Source organism: Pleurodeles waltl, chromosome 9 (assembly GCF_031143425.1).
Source record: "Pleurodeles waltl isolate 20211129_DDA chromosome 9, aPleWal1.hap1.20221129, whole genome shotgun sequence".
In the NCBI taxonomy this organism is placed as follows: domain Eukaryota; kingdom Metazoa; phylum Chordata; class Amphibia; order Caudata; family Salamandridae; genus Pleurodeles; species Pleurodeles waltl.
Genome location: NC_090448.1, coordinates 968,584,374 through 968,600,189, shown reverse-complemented (window position 1 = coordinate 968,600,189; position 15,816 = coordinate 968,584,374). Strand labels below are relative to the sequence as shown.

The following is a 15,816-nucleotide window of genomic DNA, read 5'->3' as shown; positions in this document are numbered from 1 at the left end:
GAGTAATGCTCTCTATGGAGAATTGGCACGTGGTCACTGCGATGATGTCAGACGCAGACCACCATCCTGGCTGCCCCCATTACTGCCACATGCCAGGCTGTCAGATGGCAGAGGGGAAGATGCGGCTGAGGAGCTCCTGTGCATCAGATGGTCTCTGCAGTCAACCACCTGTGCTGGTTCCCACATACTGCTTCCGGGGCTTCGGCTCTCACACGTTAAGGGTGGTGATGCTGTTTTCATCTAATACCTTTGGCAAGAGAATGAATATGCCTACTCTGTTATATACTGCATATCTGTCAGGCATAACTGTGAAAGAGGTGTTGGGGCACACTTCTTCATTCCGTTCACAACCTTGCAAAATGATCTACTAGAAACTAAAATACTTTCACAGGCAAATTAACACCACACATACTCTGGTGGTGCATGAACTTGTCAGAAATCCGTGCTCGTCTTTTGCTTAGGTTGACTAAGGTAGATGTGTTTGTGTTTGAGTGCGCATAGGCGTGTTTGTGCGCGTGTGTGTATGTGTTTGGATAAATATGTGTGTGCCTATATGTGCATCTATCTGTGCATGTGTTTGTGTGTACTAGAACGCTATGATCAGACACACATGCGTTCAGAGTAAGCACGTGGACTAGTATGTGGAAGTTAAGGGTGTTGACTCTTGGCCGATCATAGAGACGGGATAAAACGGTATCTAGTTTACCTTATCTTTGGTGTGGGCCCGAGAATGCATATATGACAAAATGTAAAATAAGCTGAAGGCACTACAGTAGAAAATGTAGGGGAAAGGTCATGGGTGTGAGGAAAATGCCCGGTGCGTGTTAGTTTCTTGCAAAATTTCAAACAGTTTGGATTCTTGAAGGCCATACCCCCATACCTATTTTCCCATTTATAAAACTCCAACCAGGTTTGATTAATTTCGCTTACAATATTTTGGAAATATACCCCCAAACTCATAATGATCTAAAAAATGTCGGGCTTTTACCTCTAATTAGGGGAAACCCCTACCTTTTGATTTCATGAGTGGTTTTACAGAAACATATAATTGGGCAATTCTGTCTGTCGCAGAAACATGGAATTCTTAACGCTGTCTGCCCATGCCAGTTACAGGCAGTGCATGCAGAACTGCATAAAACCCAATAATAACACTAATACATTATACACCTTACAGAGAAAAGTGCATGCAAGAACAGAGGCTGTCTTAGTAGATGTCCCCTTTTCTGTTTTTACCTATCTAGTCGTCTAACTCTCTTGCCATTCAAATGGGTGTGGCACTTAAATACAGTAACTTATATGTTAATCCTAGAAGGGTCTGCGAGTGTGCGACTGGTTGATGGAGACACCAAACATAGGAAGTAGGGATTTCAGTGGTGCTGTTAGAGAGAGACTCTGATGAGTCCACTGGGGGGCTTGGAAGGGTTATGGGTTTCAATATACATTACACCCAAATGCAATTGTTTTCCATAAGGTTTCTATAAAACTAAAAAATTCAAGAATAGATGCCAAATCCAAAATAGTCCACACTTTCAATTATTAAATTAATAAAGTTAATAACGAGCTAACATGTCCTAAATCATTTCATTTTATGGTTCAGGTATATAGCTCTTATTTCAGACCCAGACGTCCCCTTGCCTTAAAAAATAATCTTTATAAATCAGCTTGCTTACTCCTTGCATTCATCTCCTACCTGTCCTATAAGTGAGGGATATTTCCAATTTTTGCATGTGATGGTATCTTCTTATCTGCACATCTCCCAGAAGGTGAAGCGGAGATTCTAAAATTGTAAATTCTGTTGTTTAAGAATGTGTCCTATCTTAAAAAAAACACGCTTCATAAATATTTCATGTTACCACAGCCCCAGAACACGCTTAAAATTTTGAACTCTCGTCTGACAATTTAAAAAAACAATTATCAGTTGTACCTATGTTTTTCTTCCTGTAGATGTGCTTTGATGTGACCATCTAGCAGTAAACAGTGCACTGCACAGAAAAATCCGTGAAAATACAATAAAAATAAATGTTTTCTTAGGTTTGAGGTTTTATTTCCCTGTTCACTTCCAATGAAGTCAAATGTGTGCCTTTTCATTGTAGATACCCTTTTAACCTTGCCTATGCTTTCTGGCACGTTCTGTTTGTAGATCCAGAGGATGGATACTCAAAGTGGGCCCACTGGCTGCATGTGCCCCCCCCCCCCTGAGATCTTTTCATGCAGCCCCCTGGGCAACATGAGCACTGCGCAGCTGTTTACTAAACTCAGCACTAACAATAAAAAAATATTGAATTGGCAATTGTTTATTTCAAGCTTAATTGGTGTTAAAGAAAGGAAGTAACCAGGGGGTCCTGCACTTGACTTTAGAAACACATTCATTTTTAAAGACGTCTTGCTGAAAAAGTGTAAAAATATGACAGTCTCTTCAAAAGCCAAAAAGTGTATTTCGTTAACATACAGAACCTTTTCACCTTAGTACAATTTATTATATCAGTGCATTGAGAAGTATTAATTTAAAAGTGATAATTTTCAACCATGAATTTAGAAACATTAATTCTCCCCCCTACCCTGACAACAACGCCAATAGAAAATTAAAGAGGCAAGTTAGTTGTTATGTCCACTTTTTGGCTGTCCCGGGCTTCTATTACACATGAACAAGATTACAATTTATTAAATCAAACACAGGAGCAGGTTTTGTACAGGGCACACTCTGAAATCATGTATTTAGAGGTCCTCTTGTATGTGATGATGAATAAAAAGGAGAGAAAGTGAAATGAAACAATTGCCTTGGATCACACAATTCAGAAAAGTGTAGAAGCCGGGATTAACGCAAGGTTTTCTGTGTTCACATTGTTCAATTAAACCACTAGAAGTATATATTTTGCTTTGCCTACAACTACTTTACAGCCAATCCCCCTCGCACAACCGCCACCCCCTGGTGTCAATGCAGCCCTCAGGCACATCGCAGCCCAACCTTTTTGCTTTTTGTCCCCTGGGAAAATGTTTGTGAGTACCCTTGAGATATATATATATATATATATATATAGGTAGTAAAACTCAGACTGCTTTGCAGTTGGACTGATTCTGCTATGGGAGAAGTATGTATTTAGTGTCACTGTTGAATTTGACCACTGCTCACCTTCCGTCACACCTGCTGCAGCTCTCTTAGTCCAATTATCACAGCTAGGAACCTATTCTTTTGGTCCAGCTGGAAGACCAATGATTATAGGAGATTACTGTACTAAACGTACTCCTCTCTGTCTTGGAACAAGCTTAACACTGCCCATGGATGCCAAATCGATCTTAAATTATAAATCCCATAAAAATATTGCTTTTCTCTCAACCCTACTTCTGAAACGTTGTTGACCTCTGGACAGTTAGGGTCATCAAGAAGTTGCTCCAAGATAACCCTAGCAAACTATTATTTCGCAAGTGTGCTCCTGTAAATCCTGATCAATGCATTTTGCAAATTTTATATAATGTTTTTCTCTCACATCTGCTTTTTTGTACCATTTTTGCCTGAGTAAAAAAGAAAATATCTTGTGGGAAATGGGAAACTGGAAATGTGCTAAATCTGTATGTGTGGCATGAGTAATGTTACCTGAGAAACTGTAATGACTGACAACACGTTGTGCAGATACCTTTTGTATGGTATAACTTGCATACATGTTTGATGCATACAACGATCCAACTGCGTTGCGTTTTTTTTTTTGTGAGCATTAAACATATTTCTCATAGAATTTTTTTTTTCTCAAATTAACTCGAACCTACTTTTTACTTCTGATTAAAGTTCTGAACTTTTTAAAACAAAATGTCTTGAATGTGAATATTGTGTTCAATGAAACAAAATACCTATACGAATTGATTGCTGCCTGTATTGAACGACTTTCAACTTTTTCAGGAAAGCCCTCATCCCTAGACATCTGTTGTGATGGTAGTTCATGAAGTACTGTGTTGAATCTGACCCAAACCTACACCTACCTAGAGAAAGCTTCGACTGATTTGCGGCAGCAGCCATTCAAGTATCAAGAACACTACTGGAGAGTTAGATAGCCAGTGGAAGCAGAAGCGTGTAGGGTCCTCAAACAGTGAGGACAAAAACACACAACAAAAAACAATTGATACTTCTGCTAGAAAGCATCTTCCTGTCTCAGAACCTGGAGAAAGCCTCTCCTCTGGTCCCAGCTTAAGCCTTCTTTGCCACTCCTGCTTTTGGTTTCCCTAAACATCTTTGCCACTGGCATCTTTAAGCCTGCTCCAAAAGGAGCCAATCCTATGGAGACACCTGTGAAAGAGTTTTTTGAGTGATGATTCACATGCTTTCAGTCTCTAAAGTTTCTTCTCTTGTCCCTGATGTTTCAAAGTAGTCTGCCATATGGGCCAGGTTACAAAATATTTTGATTGGAACAGGCCCTTTCGAGATGTGGGTGTATGAACATCCATTACCCCATGGCCAACGAAAATTGCAACCAATAATAGCCATTTGTTGACAAGTGTCCATCGGAAGCCATTCTTTAGCCTCAGTCTTTAACTTTAAGCCAATGATGGCGATGGTTTACTGATGAACTTTTCAAAAAAATTATCCATTGACCAGTTATGTAAATACCACAGTCCTGACTCCTGCCACTATCTCTGCCTTTCTCAGATGGGAACTTTCCCCTGTGCTCAGCTGCAGGAGACGGAGGCAGCTTACCTAGCAGGAGCAAATGCCCACAGGCACTGCTGGGTTAGAGTGGGCAGGCACCATTTGCTACATTGTCTTTCTTTCACTTAGGCTTGATGTGCTAACACCCAAATTTACTAACATTCATGCTGCGCAGTGCAGTGTGAAAAATCAGAAGTGTTACATTGTGTTAATGGTAAAAGCTTGCGCAATTCCAGATTTAGCAAGCGCCTCACACCAATGATGTCATCAGTCACGCAGAACAGCGTTTGCAGAATGATGGGTGGTGTGATGCCACACAAAGGCAGTCAGTGGTGCCTTGCATGACATTTCTACTTAAGGTAAACCCTCAGCTGCATACTTCAACCTGAGGGCAATGGTAAGTCTGGTAAAATGTGTAATTTTGAAGCAATTTCATAGCTTATACTTGGGAGTGCTACATAGCGTTCTGCTTGCCTAATGGTTGTGCCTGACTTTCTTCATCATTGGTATTTGTCAAAAAGCCAAGTGAGGCTGTTTTAGTCGATCTAGAATTGTAGAAAGGTGAAGGGGACTTGATCCGTTTCCACGTCTTTGCGTGGATTACGGGGTGCGGGGTAGGGGCAGGAACTCCGAGGTACAAAGCAGGTTTGGCATAGTGCTCAAGCCCTCTTTCAGGGCAAAATAGTTTCTGCCTGTGAAGGTTGATTGATGATGTACCAGCATGCTCTGAATTACCAGCCTGCGTGTGACACGCGCCATTACACGCACGCTGCTAGAAAACCTGGGCCAGGCATCAGTTTCCAGAAGTGCCAAGTCCATTGGGTGGGGCCCAAAAAAGAATTCCAAAGGAACTTACAATGAAAATGCACTTTCCCCTCAGGCCTGCATTGAACAAAATGTGATTCGTATCTCTTGGACCGTAATTGCTATTGACTCCTGGCGCGTGTTTACGATCTCTATCAACAGTTCTATTTATTTTCTATTTATTAAGTGACTTGATGATGTGTTAGAACATACAAAACACCTTACAAATTCCTAATTCCGATCTTTATTTACTGCGATTGTTGTAAAAAAGCGCGTACCGAGCACCTTCTGCCTTCGACATGCCGCTCTCTCGGCAGCAGAAACTGTGAAGAGGAAACGAGAAAGATGCTTAACCGCGGGCGCTCCTTTCACCGAGAGCGGAAGCCTCATCCGGGATGCCTGCTGCAGCATACCGCAATAAACCCCGCTCCCTCCTGGAACACATGCTCTTGGCCTAGTAGTCACAGTGCCCGACTTCAAGCGCCATTAAAGAAGGTAACTTGCAGGTTTCACACTGACGGGTCTAAGCCGCTGCAGTGCAGGGCCGGCCCTTCAGGCATCCTCGGAGACTGGCACTGACAAATTGTCCACCTTCAAAGGGGGCCACCGTGTGGGCCATGTATTTTTTCTTGGTCCCATGGACCGTGATGGGGCCAAAAGAAACGGCCTGCACACCACCCATCGGATTGGCCCATGTGGTAGTGCCAGGCAGCTGGTGGATTGCCCACCGAGTTACATTACAGGAAGGCGTCCTATCACCAGCGATCAGTGTCAGAAGCGTTCATTTAAAATGTTTCCTGGCCGTCTCTCCCCTCCATGGCTTTCCCTTCTGGTTCGTTCTCTCGCCACCTTTCCCCCTCCCTGGTGTACCTCTCTCCGTCCCTCTAACGGATTTCTCTCCAGTCTCCCGTTTTCCCCTCTCTCTAGTTCTTTGCTCTCGCACCCACTCTCCAAACACACTTCTCGCCTCCCCTCCTTGTCTCGCCTCTCTATCCTCTCCTTTTTTTCTCCCTTTCTCCTTGTTGGTCTTTCATTCCTCTCTTTCCATCCCATGTCCTCGACATTTGCTTCAGTGCCTAGAGGCAGCCGCCGATGCGTGTGAGCAGCGTGCGCACGCCTGTGTGGCACACGGCAGCCGCGTGCCCTTCCATGCACACCGTCTGTGAATTGGCATAAGTCGAACACGGTGGTTTGGCGAAGATACCCTGAGTTCCAACTCAGACAAGGAAAAAGGGTGCTCTGGACGCTCGTTAGGTAATTAAAGAAGGGTGCAGCGGCATACTCAAACTCATGAGCTCCGGTGCCACTGCACCTGCTGCCACTACGACTCTGGTCAAACAAGTCATATTAAAACGTACACTCGAAGCACAGAAAACAGTCCAGATGTCACAATCGCTTTACACGGAGCAGTTGTGCAGACGATGCCAGTGTGGGCGCTCGTGGCAATGAATGGGGGTATAACGGAGAGCCAGAGATGGCGGAGCTCCAGCCCACATCCCGGCGCCTTTCATTCTCTCTCTCAGCCAATAAGTGGCCGCGATGAGCTCGAGGGCTTCGCCCATTGGCTCTCTGGCGTGCTGTCATTTGCATAGAGCGCGCCCATTTGCCGCTCCGAGTCTCAGGTGGAAGGCACAAGGAGTTAGCAGGAGTGGGACTCCCAGCTCGGCTGCTTTCTGCCTGTGGCACCTCACCCAAACGCCTTGAACCCGTGCCCACGGAAGGTCCCACGCAGCCTTCTCCATCCCTTTGGCTTTGGTGTATTCCGGCGTCGCAGTTCTTTGGGAATTAGACCACACGAGACATACGAGGCTGCGCCGGGCAAACTGCTACAGTGCAATAGTTCCGGAAGGACCACCCTTGGACGAGGCCTGGGTCGCAGTGTGAGACCCCCTGAACTACACCAGCCTGCTGCACTCTTACCTGGAGCTGCCGTCCATTCCTCTGAACTTGAGACAGGCTGCTGACTGGAACCTTCATGGTGTATGCTGGGGTCCCCTGCGGAGGGGATATATTAAGTGCCTTTCCAGCTCCTTGGGAGATTCAGAGACCAGCCGTCCAGGGGTCTGGACAGTCCCACTAATAAATACTCATTATTGGTTATATAGCGATTGCTCCAGATTTTTGCGTTTTTTTTATCGCTATGTAAAACTGATCTTATGCACCTGAATGTTCCTGATTTTGTCCACCTCCGATGGTTGAAAGGCGGAGTCTCTAATACGAGCCCGTGACTTGCTAGTCGTCTCCAATGCACTAACCCACCGATCTATCTACTTTCGTTCGGTGTTCTCTTTGTGGATTAATGGAAAGGTCTTTTTTCCGGCATGGCTTCAGCAACGCTTTAAAACGCGTCAGAAAGGACCAGTTCTCCTTCTTCCCTCTGCAGGATCTCGGCTGGCAGTTCCCCCGACTGCTCCTACTTTTAGCTCCTATCTAGTGTTAGGCAGGCTGCGGCGCCATCTGAGTGATCGCATAATACCATGTGGCCCTGAAGAAATAACCTCATGACACCAACGACCACAGTGCTGCGGCTTCTTTGAGCTTTAAACATAAGGTGCTACTTTCCAACAATCACGAGGCACTTTTTCACAACCGCAGACTGACGGAAGGCTCGATCAGCACACTGTATTTCAGACCAGCAGTTTGCACGCAGAGCTCTGGAGCTGGCGCGTTAACCCGCTGAGCTACCTCTCAGGTGCATTTTAGCGGAGTCTTTGACGTGGTACGGGGACAGCCGAACTACCCTCATTTAAGGAACTGGGATTAAGGCTCCCTGGTTTGAGGACGTCCTCCGAAGGAATGACGCGGTACTGGGCACCATGAACCTGCCCCGTTGGCTGGACCCCCCCGTGCCCTCATGCAGCCGGCGCTCCTCCTGTTGACCATGCGCGGGAGAATAGGGGCCATTGGCGGCTACTCAGGACCGCGGAACACCGCGCGCTGCTGCGCCTGGACCCCCTGGATATGGCCCCTCTTTTGGGGGTGTGTGGTCAGCTCTGTGTGGAGTTCTTCCAACGTGGCCTCTTCGTCGTCCTCCTCGTCCACGAACTCGCAGCACGACCATCACTTCCACGGGACCAAGCACCACTCCGTGCCCGTCTCGATCTATCGCTCGCCCGTCTCCCTGCGCGGGAGCCACGGTGGGTACCACTGCGCTCTCATCTAGCCTCTTTTTTGGGGGGGCCGGGGTAGGAGGGTGGGCAGTGGGCAAGCGCTGTCCGGAATGAAGTGAGGAGACCAGGGTAGCGCTGCGTTTAGCTATGGAGACCTTAACCGCTTTTTCACAACACAAATTATTTAAAAATAGAACATTTATTCCGGGAGTGGGACCTCCTCTTGGCTGGTGTGCCAGGAGTGTACGAGCAGTGGCTTTCGGCGGGGTGCCATTAATCCGTTCAGAATTGTGCCCCAGGTGTTGAAAGTGGGCCATTGGGACGACTGCTCTCTCAATGTGCGATCGGAAAGTCTGTGGTGTGCCAACAGTGAGCCCAGAGGGTTCCTGGGGTAGTCCAAATGTTCTGGTCTGTGGTAGTGATGTACAAACAGGTTCTCAGGGGCGTTTTAGCGTTGTGCCGATAGCGCAACCTTGTGCCATATGCGTCCTAGCAGAGTGTCAGGAAAGTGCCAACTATTTGACTGGATGCTGCCAGGACTGTAGAAGTGCTTCACAGTGACAAGAGCGTACCCTAAGCGTGCAAGGAGGGTTCCGACACTATGTCATGAGTGTAAAAGCAGTGTGTCATTATTGTGCCCTGGGTTTGCCAGCTGTGTGACATAATTCTGTTAGCATTGTGCTTGAATTGCGCCAGGCGTGTCAGAAATGTGCGTGGAAAATATCAGTGTGCCAGGACTCTCCGTTCAAGAATGTGTCGCCTATGGCATGAATTGTGTGAGCAAGGTGCTTGAAGTGGGCATACATGTGCGAGGACAGTGTCAGCAGTCCGTAGTCGGTGAGCGAGGACTGTGACACGAGTGTGCCATACATGTGGGAGCACAGTGTCTAAGGCGTGTGAAGTCAGGGTGCGCAATGCGTGTCAGCTTTGTGAATAGAATGTAGCAGTGTTTCAGCAGTGTAATAGAAGTGTGCCAGAAATGTGAGCATACAGTGTCAGCAGTGTGTCAGGAGTCAGTGCGCGAGGAGTGTGCCACGAGTGTGCCAGAATTGTGAGAGTGCAGTGTGCCAGGAGTCCGTTGTCAGTGCGCAAGGAGTGTGTCACGAGTGTGCCAGGAATGTGAGAGTACAGTGTCAGCAGTATGTCAGGAGTCCGTAGTCAGTGCGCAAGGAGTGTGCCATGAGTGTGCCAGGAATGTGAGAGTGCAGTGTGCCAGGAGTCCGTTGTCAGTGCGCAAGGAGTGTGTCACGAGTGTGCCAGGAATGTGAGAGTACAGTGTCAGCAGTGTGTCGGGAGTCAGTGCGCGAGGAGTGTGCCACGAGTGTGCCAGGAATGTTAGAGTACAGTGTCAGCAGTGTGCCAGGAGTCCGTAGTCAGTGCGCAAGGAGTGTGCCTCGAGTGTGCCAGGAATGTGAGAGTACAGTGTCAGCAGTGTGTCGGGAGTCAGTGCGCAGGGAGTGTGCCAGGAATGTGAGAGTACAGTGTCAGCAGCGTATTAGGGGTCCGTAGTCAGGGTCGCTGTGCGTGTCATCTTTGTGGATAGAGTGTGACAGAGTATACCAGAAGTGTTCAAGGAGTGTGCCAGAAATGTGCGAGGACAGTGTCAGCAGTGTGCCGGAAGTCCATAGCTAGTGCACCAGAAGTGTACTTACAAGTGTGCCAGGAGTGTGTCAGAAATGTGCCATGAAAACATTAGCAGTGTGCCAGGAGTCTCCCTTCATTGTGCAGAAATGTGTCAGCTAATGGATGGGTCGTATCATCCCATAGTGTGCGAGGGCACAGGTGTGAAGAGCGGTGTCACCAGGGCGGAAGGTGTCCGCAGTCAGTGTGTGGAGTATGTCAGCTCTGTGAATACATTGTGGCAGGAGTGCACTCGGAGTGTACTATGAGTTTGTCAGATCGGTGCAGGACAGTGTAAGCGTAATACGTGTCACTTATGTGAACACATTGTCTCAGAAGTAGGCCAGCAGTGTATCAGGGTGTGACACACAGTGCTTAATTTGTGCTTGTTGTGTCCGGTGCTGAGCACCGGCACTTATTTTTGAGGGCCGGCGTTTAGGCTTCTGCCTCAAGCATTTGCAGCGAGCAAAAGACACGTTTGGGATAGACGGAGGAAGAGAAAATCAAAAAAGCGTCACAAACGGAGAAAGCAGAAAGCTGCAAGTGTGAGCTCAAGGGGCAGGGAGTGGTTTTTAAAAGGATTAAAGAGGCCCGAGATGGCTTCGGGATTACGCTGTCTCAGTATTCCGTGTTCGCACATTTCATTGCAGCTGCCGCGTGCTTAAAGAGAAGGACTTTGAGCACCGGCACCTTCTCATTTACAAATTAAGCACTGGTGACACAAGTGTGTCACAAAAATGCGAGGAGGCTATTAGCAGTGTGCCAAGAGTCTCCCGTCACTGCGCCGAGGGTACTGTCACTGTGGCATTGATTGTGCCAGCAGTATGACCGGAGTGCACCAGAAGTGTGTGAGGGCAATGTTAGCAGCGTGTCAGGTGCCCACAGTCAGTGTGCGAAGCGTGTTAGCCCGGTGAATAGACTGTCCCCGGCGCGTGGCAGCGGCGTACTAGGGGTGCGCCACGAGTGCGTCACAAATGTGCAAAGAGATTGTTGGCAGTGTGCCACGAGTTTTGCTTCAGTCCGCTACGAGTCTGAAATCAGCGCGCCATGCTTACGCCGAATATGTGCCAGGAATGTGAAAGCAGAGGGGATACTGTGTACGGGGAGGGCGCCAGAGGTGCCAGGGAGAGAGGGTTCCAGCTCCATCACATTGCATTGATTTTACCTGGTGGCCTGGGCAGGGCTCAAGGGCTCCTTGTTTTGCAGTTTTTGCAGTGCTTGTGTGTGCAGGGAGGAGGTTTGTAACGTGCCATGTTGCCTTTTCTGTCAGTAATGCAAAGTGTGTGGGGGCGAAACTATTCCAATGTTTAACGTTGTAACAATGATTGCAATATCTGGCATCCCTTAAACGAACGTGCTACCGATTGGTTAATTATTTACATTAGTCTCAGTTATAACACACGCTCGCGATATTACGTGGAGCATTGTACGAGAGCGGTGCATTCCTATATTTGCACACACACACCCTGTTTTCACACATTTGTGTCCACACCTCGCTTAGTAGTTAGCCAGTGCTGTCCCACAGTGTTTTGATACTGTACAGCTTCCACCGTTTTCCTAGCCCACTGAGTTATTTGGGGGCCTTATACCTCATCTTTAGCCCCAGGACTGGCTCTTCTCACTAATAGTCTAGCGTGAGCTTTTTACGCCTGGTGATGGGTTGGTACACATTTTAGGGTACTTTTAGAGTGAATTAGGTGCTTGATCTTTAGCCCCAGGCCTAGCTCTTCTCCCCACTAGTCTAGCGTGTGCTTTTTATGCCTGGTGATGGTTTGGTACCTATTTCATGGTAACTTTAGAGTGGATTATTTACCATATCTTTAGCCCCAGGCCTGGTTCTTCTCACTACTAGTTTAGTGTGTGTTTGTTATGCCTGGTGAAGGTTTGGTACACCTTTATGGGCACCTTTACAATGGATTAAGCACCTGATCGTTAGCCCCAGCCCTGGGTCTTCTCGCCACTAGTCTAGCTGTGCTTGTTATGCCTGGTGGCCTTTTGGCAGACACTGCAGGGTTTCCCTTTGGTAGATTAGATACTGTGATCTCCAGCCTCAAGCCAGTCGCTCTTATTGCCTGGTTTATCATGCTTCAGGAACTCTCTATAGGTCAAGTGTGTATTTCTCTCTCTTCTTGTTTGACACAAGATTGGTAGTTGCGTGTTCTTCCTCAATTCTTCATGTACTCCCTCTTTCTCCAAGTGCTGATTTCTGGTTGTGGATTCTCACCATCAAAGTGATAATATGGCAGGTCTCTTGACATATTTTTTAGTAGATCAGATCGGGCAAGACGTTTTCGGAACTCATCAGACCTGGGTAAAAAGAAAGGAGCTCTGATGGGCGGTGATGGGGCAACCATGAAGCCTCACAGTTGGTAGCCATGAAGTGGCTGAAGGCCACTAATGCTTGCACTCCATAGCCACACTATTGTTGCAGGATTATACACACAGCCACTGGGGAAAGACAAGAGGGTTCTACCTGAAGGAGGCAGCAGGCATGTTCCTGTAGACAAGGTCTACGTCTCACCTACCTGTGAGTCAAAAAGGTCTGTTCCACCAACTATAATCATCTTCTGCTCATGAAGAGTCAGGGGACCCTTCCAATGCTCCTTATCAAACATCAGCCATCTAGGGCTATATTTTAGGACCACTCGGTTGCCATCTGGGTGGTTTCTTAGTTCATGGTGTACATAGTTTAGCCAAAATAAGGAAATATTTGAGGGAGATGAAACTGGATGAAACAAAAGGTAGGAATGCTATGACATAGAACCGCAGATTCTTTGTGTTTTTGCTACAAAGGGGACCACAGGAAAGACAAAATGTTGACCTCTGAAGAGAGGGAACACACATTGTATTCGATTTGTGGGGTTCATTTAAGGATGGGAGGTAGAAAAGAAATAGGAGAGTGGAGATCTCAAGAGAACAGAGGGACTAAGAAAATTGTGAGCTGATCCCCGTAACACAGGAGTAAATCAGGGAGTATGTGAACTCAAGCGAGGTAAGAGAGGCAGGGGAAAGAACGAGAGGGGTTCCAGAAGTGGCATGCTGAGGTGCATTTAGGAGAGGGCCCCCGAGGGTCACTCGTGAGGCGGAGGGAAGAGGGGCTACTCTGAAGAAGGAGGAGTTCAGTGGAGAGCGAGAGTCTGTGATGATGCTGTTCCGTCGGTTCCGCATCTTTCACAGGCTTCGGATTATGCGCAGATTGAGAGCTGCTTCTGCTCCGCATAGACTAATGAATCAGGGTAATGAAATGCTCGGGAAGCGCGTTCTCTGTTGTACGAGTTTTCATTCTATTTGTGTGAAATAGCTTTGGTAATGCGAGTGAGTGCCTCCGAGATCAAACACGGAGAGAATAAAGATGGGCCCCTGGGGTGGAGATGAGGGGGGCGGGGTGGTGGGTAGGACAGAACAAAGGGAAAGAGAAGAAACATCACTCGAGAGAGAGAGAGAGAGGAGAGGAAAACCAAAGGACTGTGTGAAAGAGGAAGGAGAGCAAGAAAGAAGGTATCTGTGAAATTCTCAGACTATTTCCGGTAATCTTCATTACTTTGATTCCTGCTCCCTTGCACTAACGTCAATTCACCAAAAGGCCAGGGGTAGTGGAAGTGACATCACATGCCCTTTGACCTTCAATTTCACTCAAACACACATGCTTACACATATACACACACATTCACTTAAACACACTCTCTCAGGTAAACACACACTACGAGCTGTCCCTGTGTTCCATGCACTGATTTTGCCACCTCGGAGGCCAGGGGTCGCAAAGGCAGTGTCAGTGGTCTCAAGGGGCAAGTCAGGGGTTGCAATTGCGACCCCTGGCGACCCCTAAATGACGTCCATGCGCCCTTGTGCTAGAATTTACAATGTGAGGTAGCTTTGACCTTACCCAAGTGCCTATTAATCTATTAAAAAACATATCCCAATTTAATTTTCTCCCTTCTCCATCAGATTCCTCTCCCAGGTCATATTGGTAGGTGTTGTTTCCCTTCTATCGTCTTTCACTGTTAATCTGAGGTCTGCACCATCATTATGGATCCGGTCGCAAACTAAACTGGTCATAGGTCGATCAGCGACAGTGCTCTTCCGACCAACCAGAAAGTGGGCACGTAAAAGAGTGACCACTATCGATCATCAGGAGGCAGCCAAGCAGGTCCTCTTTACACTGTGGGACTTTTTGGTTTGTCATTCCCCCAGGTGGCAATATTTGTATACAGGGGTACACGGGTACGTTGGTCAATCACCTCTTTTCCACCCTCTCCTTTATGCATCATTTCTTAACGTACCCTTCTTCCAAGGTAACTGCACGCAATAAATGCATAAACATTTCCAACTAACCCAACTTCAGTAAGGGCATTTTCTACCAAGTGCTCAAAAATCACACTTGCAACAGTATGTTGATTAAAACATCAGTGCAAAATGTGTGGTGCAATCAAACTATACATCATCTGATTGAAGTCACGACAGGGTCCAGAAATGGGGGGCAGTGGATGCAAAAACGCCGGAAAGGGGATTTTTGAAAATATAGCATTAAATGATTAAATGGGTTGTAAATCAACAAGCAAATCAATCACGGGAGACAGGCAGCAATCGGAATATGTTGCTAAGATGGCCGAGAAAGGGAAAATAAAGGGAATGATGTGGATATTAATGACATGAAGAGAAGAGGTGAAATTTAAGAGGAAAGAGTGTAAAATAGAGAAGAAAAAGGGAAAATTCGGATTGATCTGGAGGAATAAGTAGACAAGGGAGGTAGTGACGAGAAACTTTATCGGGACTGAAGGGTTGTGGTCGAAGGGTGGGGGATTAGAAGAGAGACAAGGAAGAAGGTAGAGAAAACGAGGGAGGGGAGAGAGTGTAGGAAGAAAATGGGTAAAGAGAGAAAGAGTCCGAGGTGGAGACGCTAATGCAGAGGATGGGGAAACCGCACGCTACAGAAATGAAGCAGGCATGGTAAACAAGACATGAAGTGTAGAAGGGAGAGGAGGTGAACGAGACAGGGAGGGAGGCAGAGAAAGAGGTGAGAGGCAGGGGAAGTACGGTGGATAGACGGAGAAGAGACCCTGGAAATAGACGTCCTAGACAGGGAGCAGAGGCAGAGGGAGAAATGGGAAGAAATACTAGAAAAGGGAGAGTGAGAGGTGAGCTGATGGGGAGAAACGGGAGTGGAGGCAACAGAGAGGAGAGGAGAAAAGATAGAGAATGCTGAAGCAACACGGAAAGGGGCAAAAAAGCATCTGGATGCAAGACTGAGGGGACCAAAAAAGCAACAGAGGGGGGGAGGCGGGTCAAAAACAACACAGATCTGGGGCAAAACACTGAGGGTGAGGGTGGAGAGCACAACGGTTGAAGCAGTCGGGCAACAGAGAGCAACACGGAGTGGATAGAGACATATGCACACGAGGGTGATGCCTCAAAAACACATGCACTTTAATGGAGTGCTTCACACAAACAAAAAAAGCAGGTCTTGAAAAGCAAACGCTGGAAACAGTGATGTCAGTGAACCAAAGAGATCCATGGGAGGGACAAACACAAGATTGACAAGCTGGGACCCAAATAAGAAGCAGGTAAATGAGCGTGACAAGGAAAGGCAACAAATGGTAACTAATGAGCGGGCCCAAGCTCCTCTTTGTCCTTAAGAAGGCACAGTAT

At 47.1% G+C, this 15,816-nt stretch overlaps 1 protein-coding gene across 33 annotated transcripts in view; it reads left to right on the top strand.

Moving 5' to 3' along the window:
- The window catches only part of NRXN3 (neurexin 3), a 1,990,994-nt gene that overhangs the window by 1,475,561 nt on the left and 499,617 nt on the right, over window positions 1-15,816 (top strand). For 3 of the 33 annotated variants that reach the window (XM_069208396.1, XM_069208394.1, XM_069208395.1), the window contains exon 1: window positions 7,069-8,577. The exons of 28 other annotated variants lie outside the window; for them this stretch is intronic. In XM_069208396.1, the coding sequence (XP_069064497.1) occupies window positions 8,295-8,577 (283 nt within the window). In that variant the 5' untranslated portion in view covers window positions 7,069-8,294. Of the gene's footprint in view, window positions 1-7,068; window positions 8,578-15,816 lie in introns of those variants that run through there. 2 more of the 33 variants (XM_069208391.1, XM_069208390.1) reach the window with 2 other exon arrangements.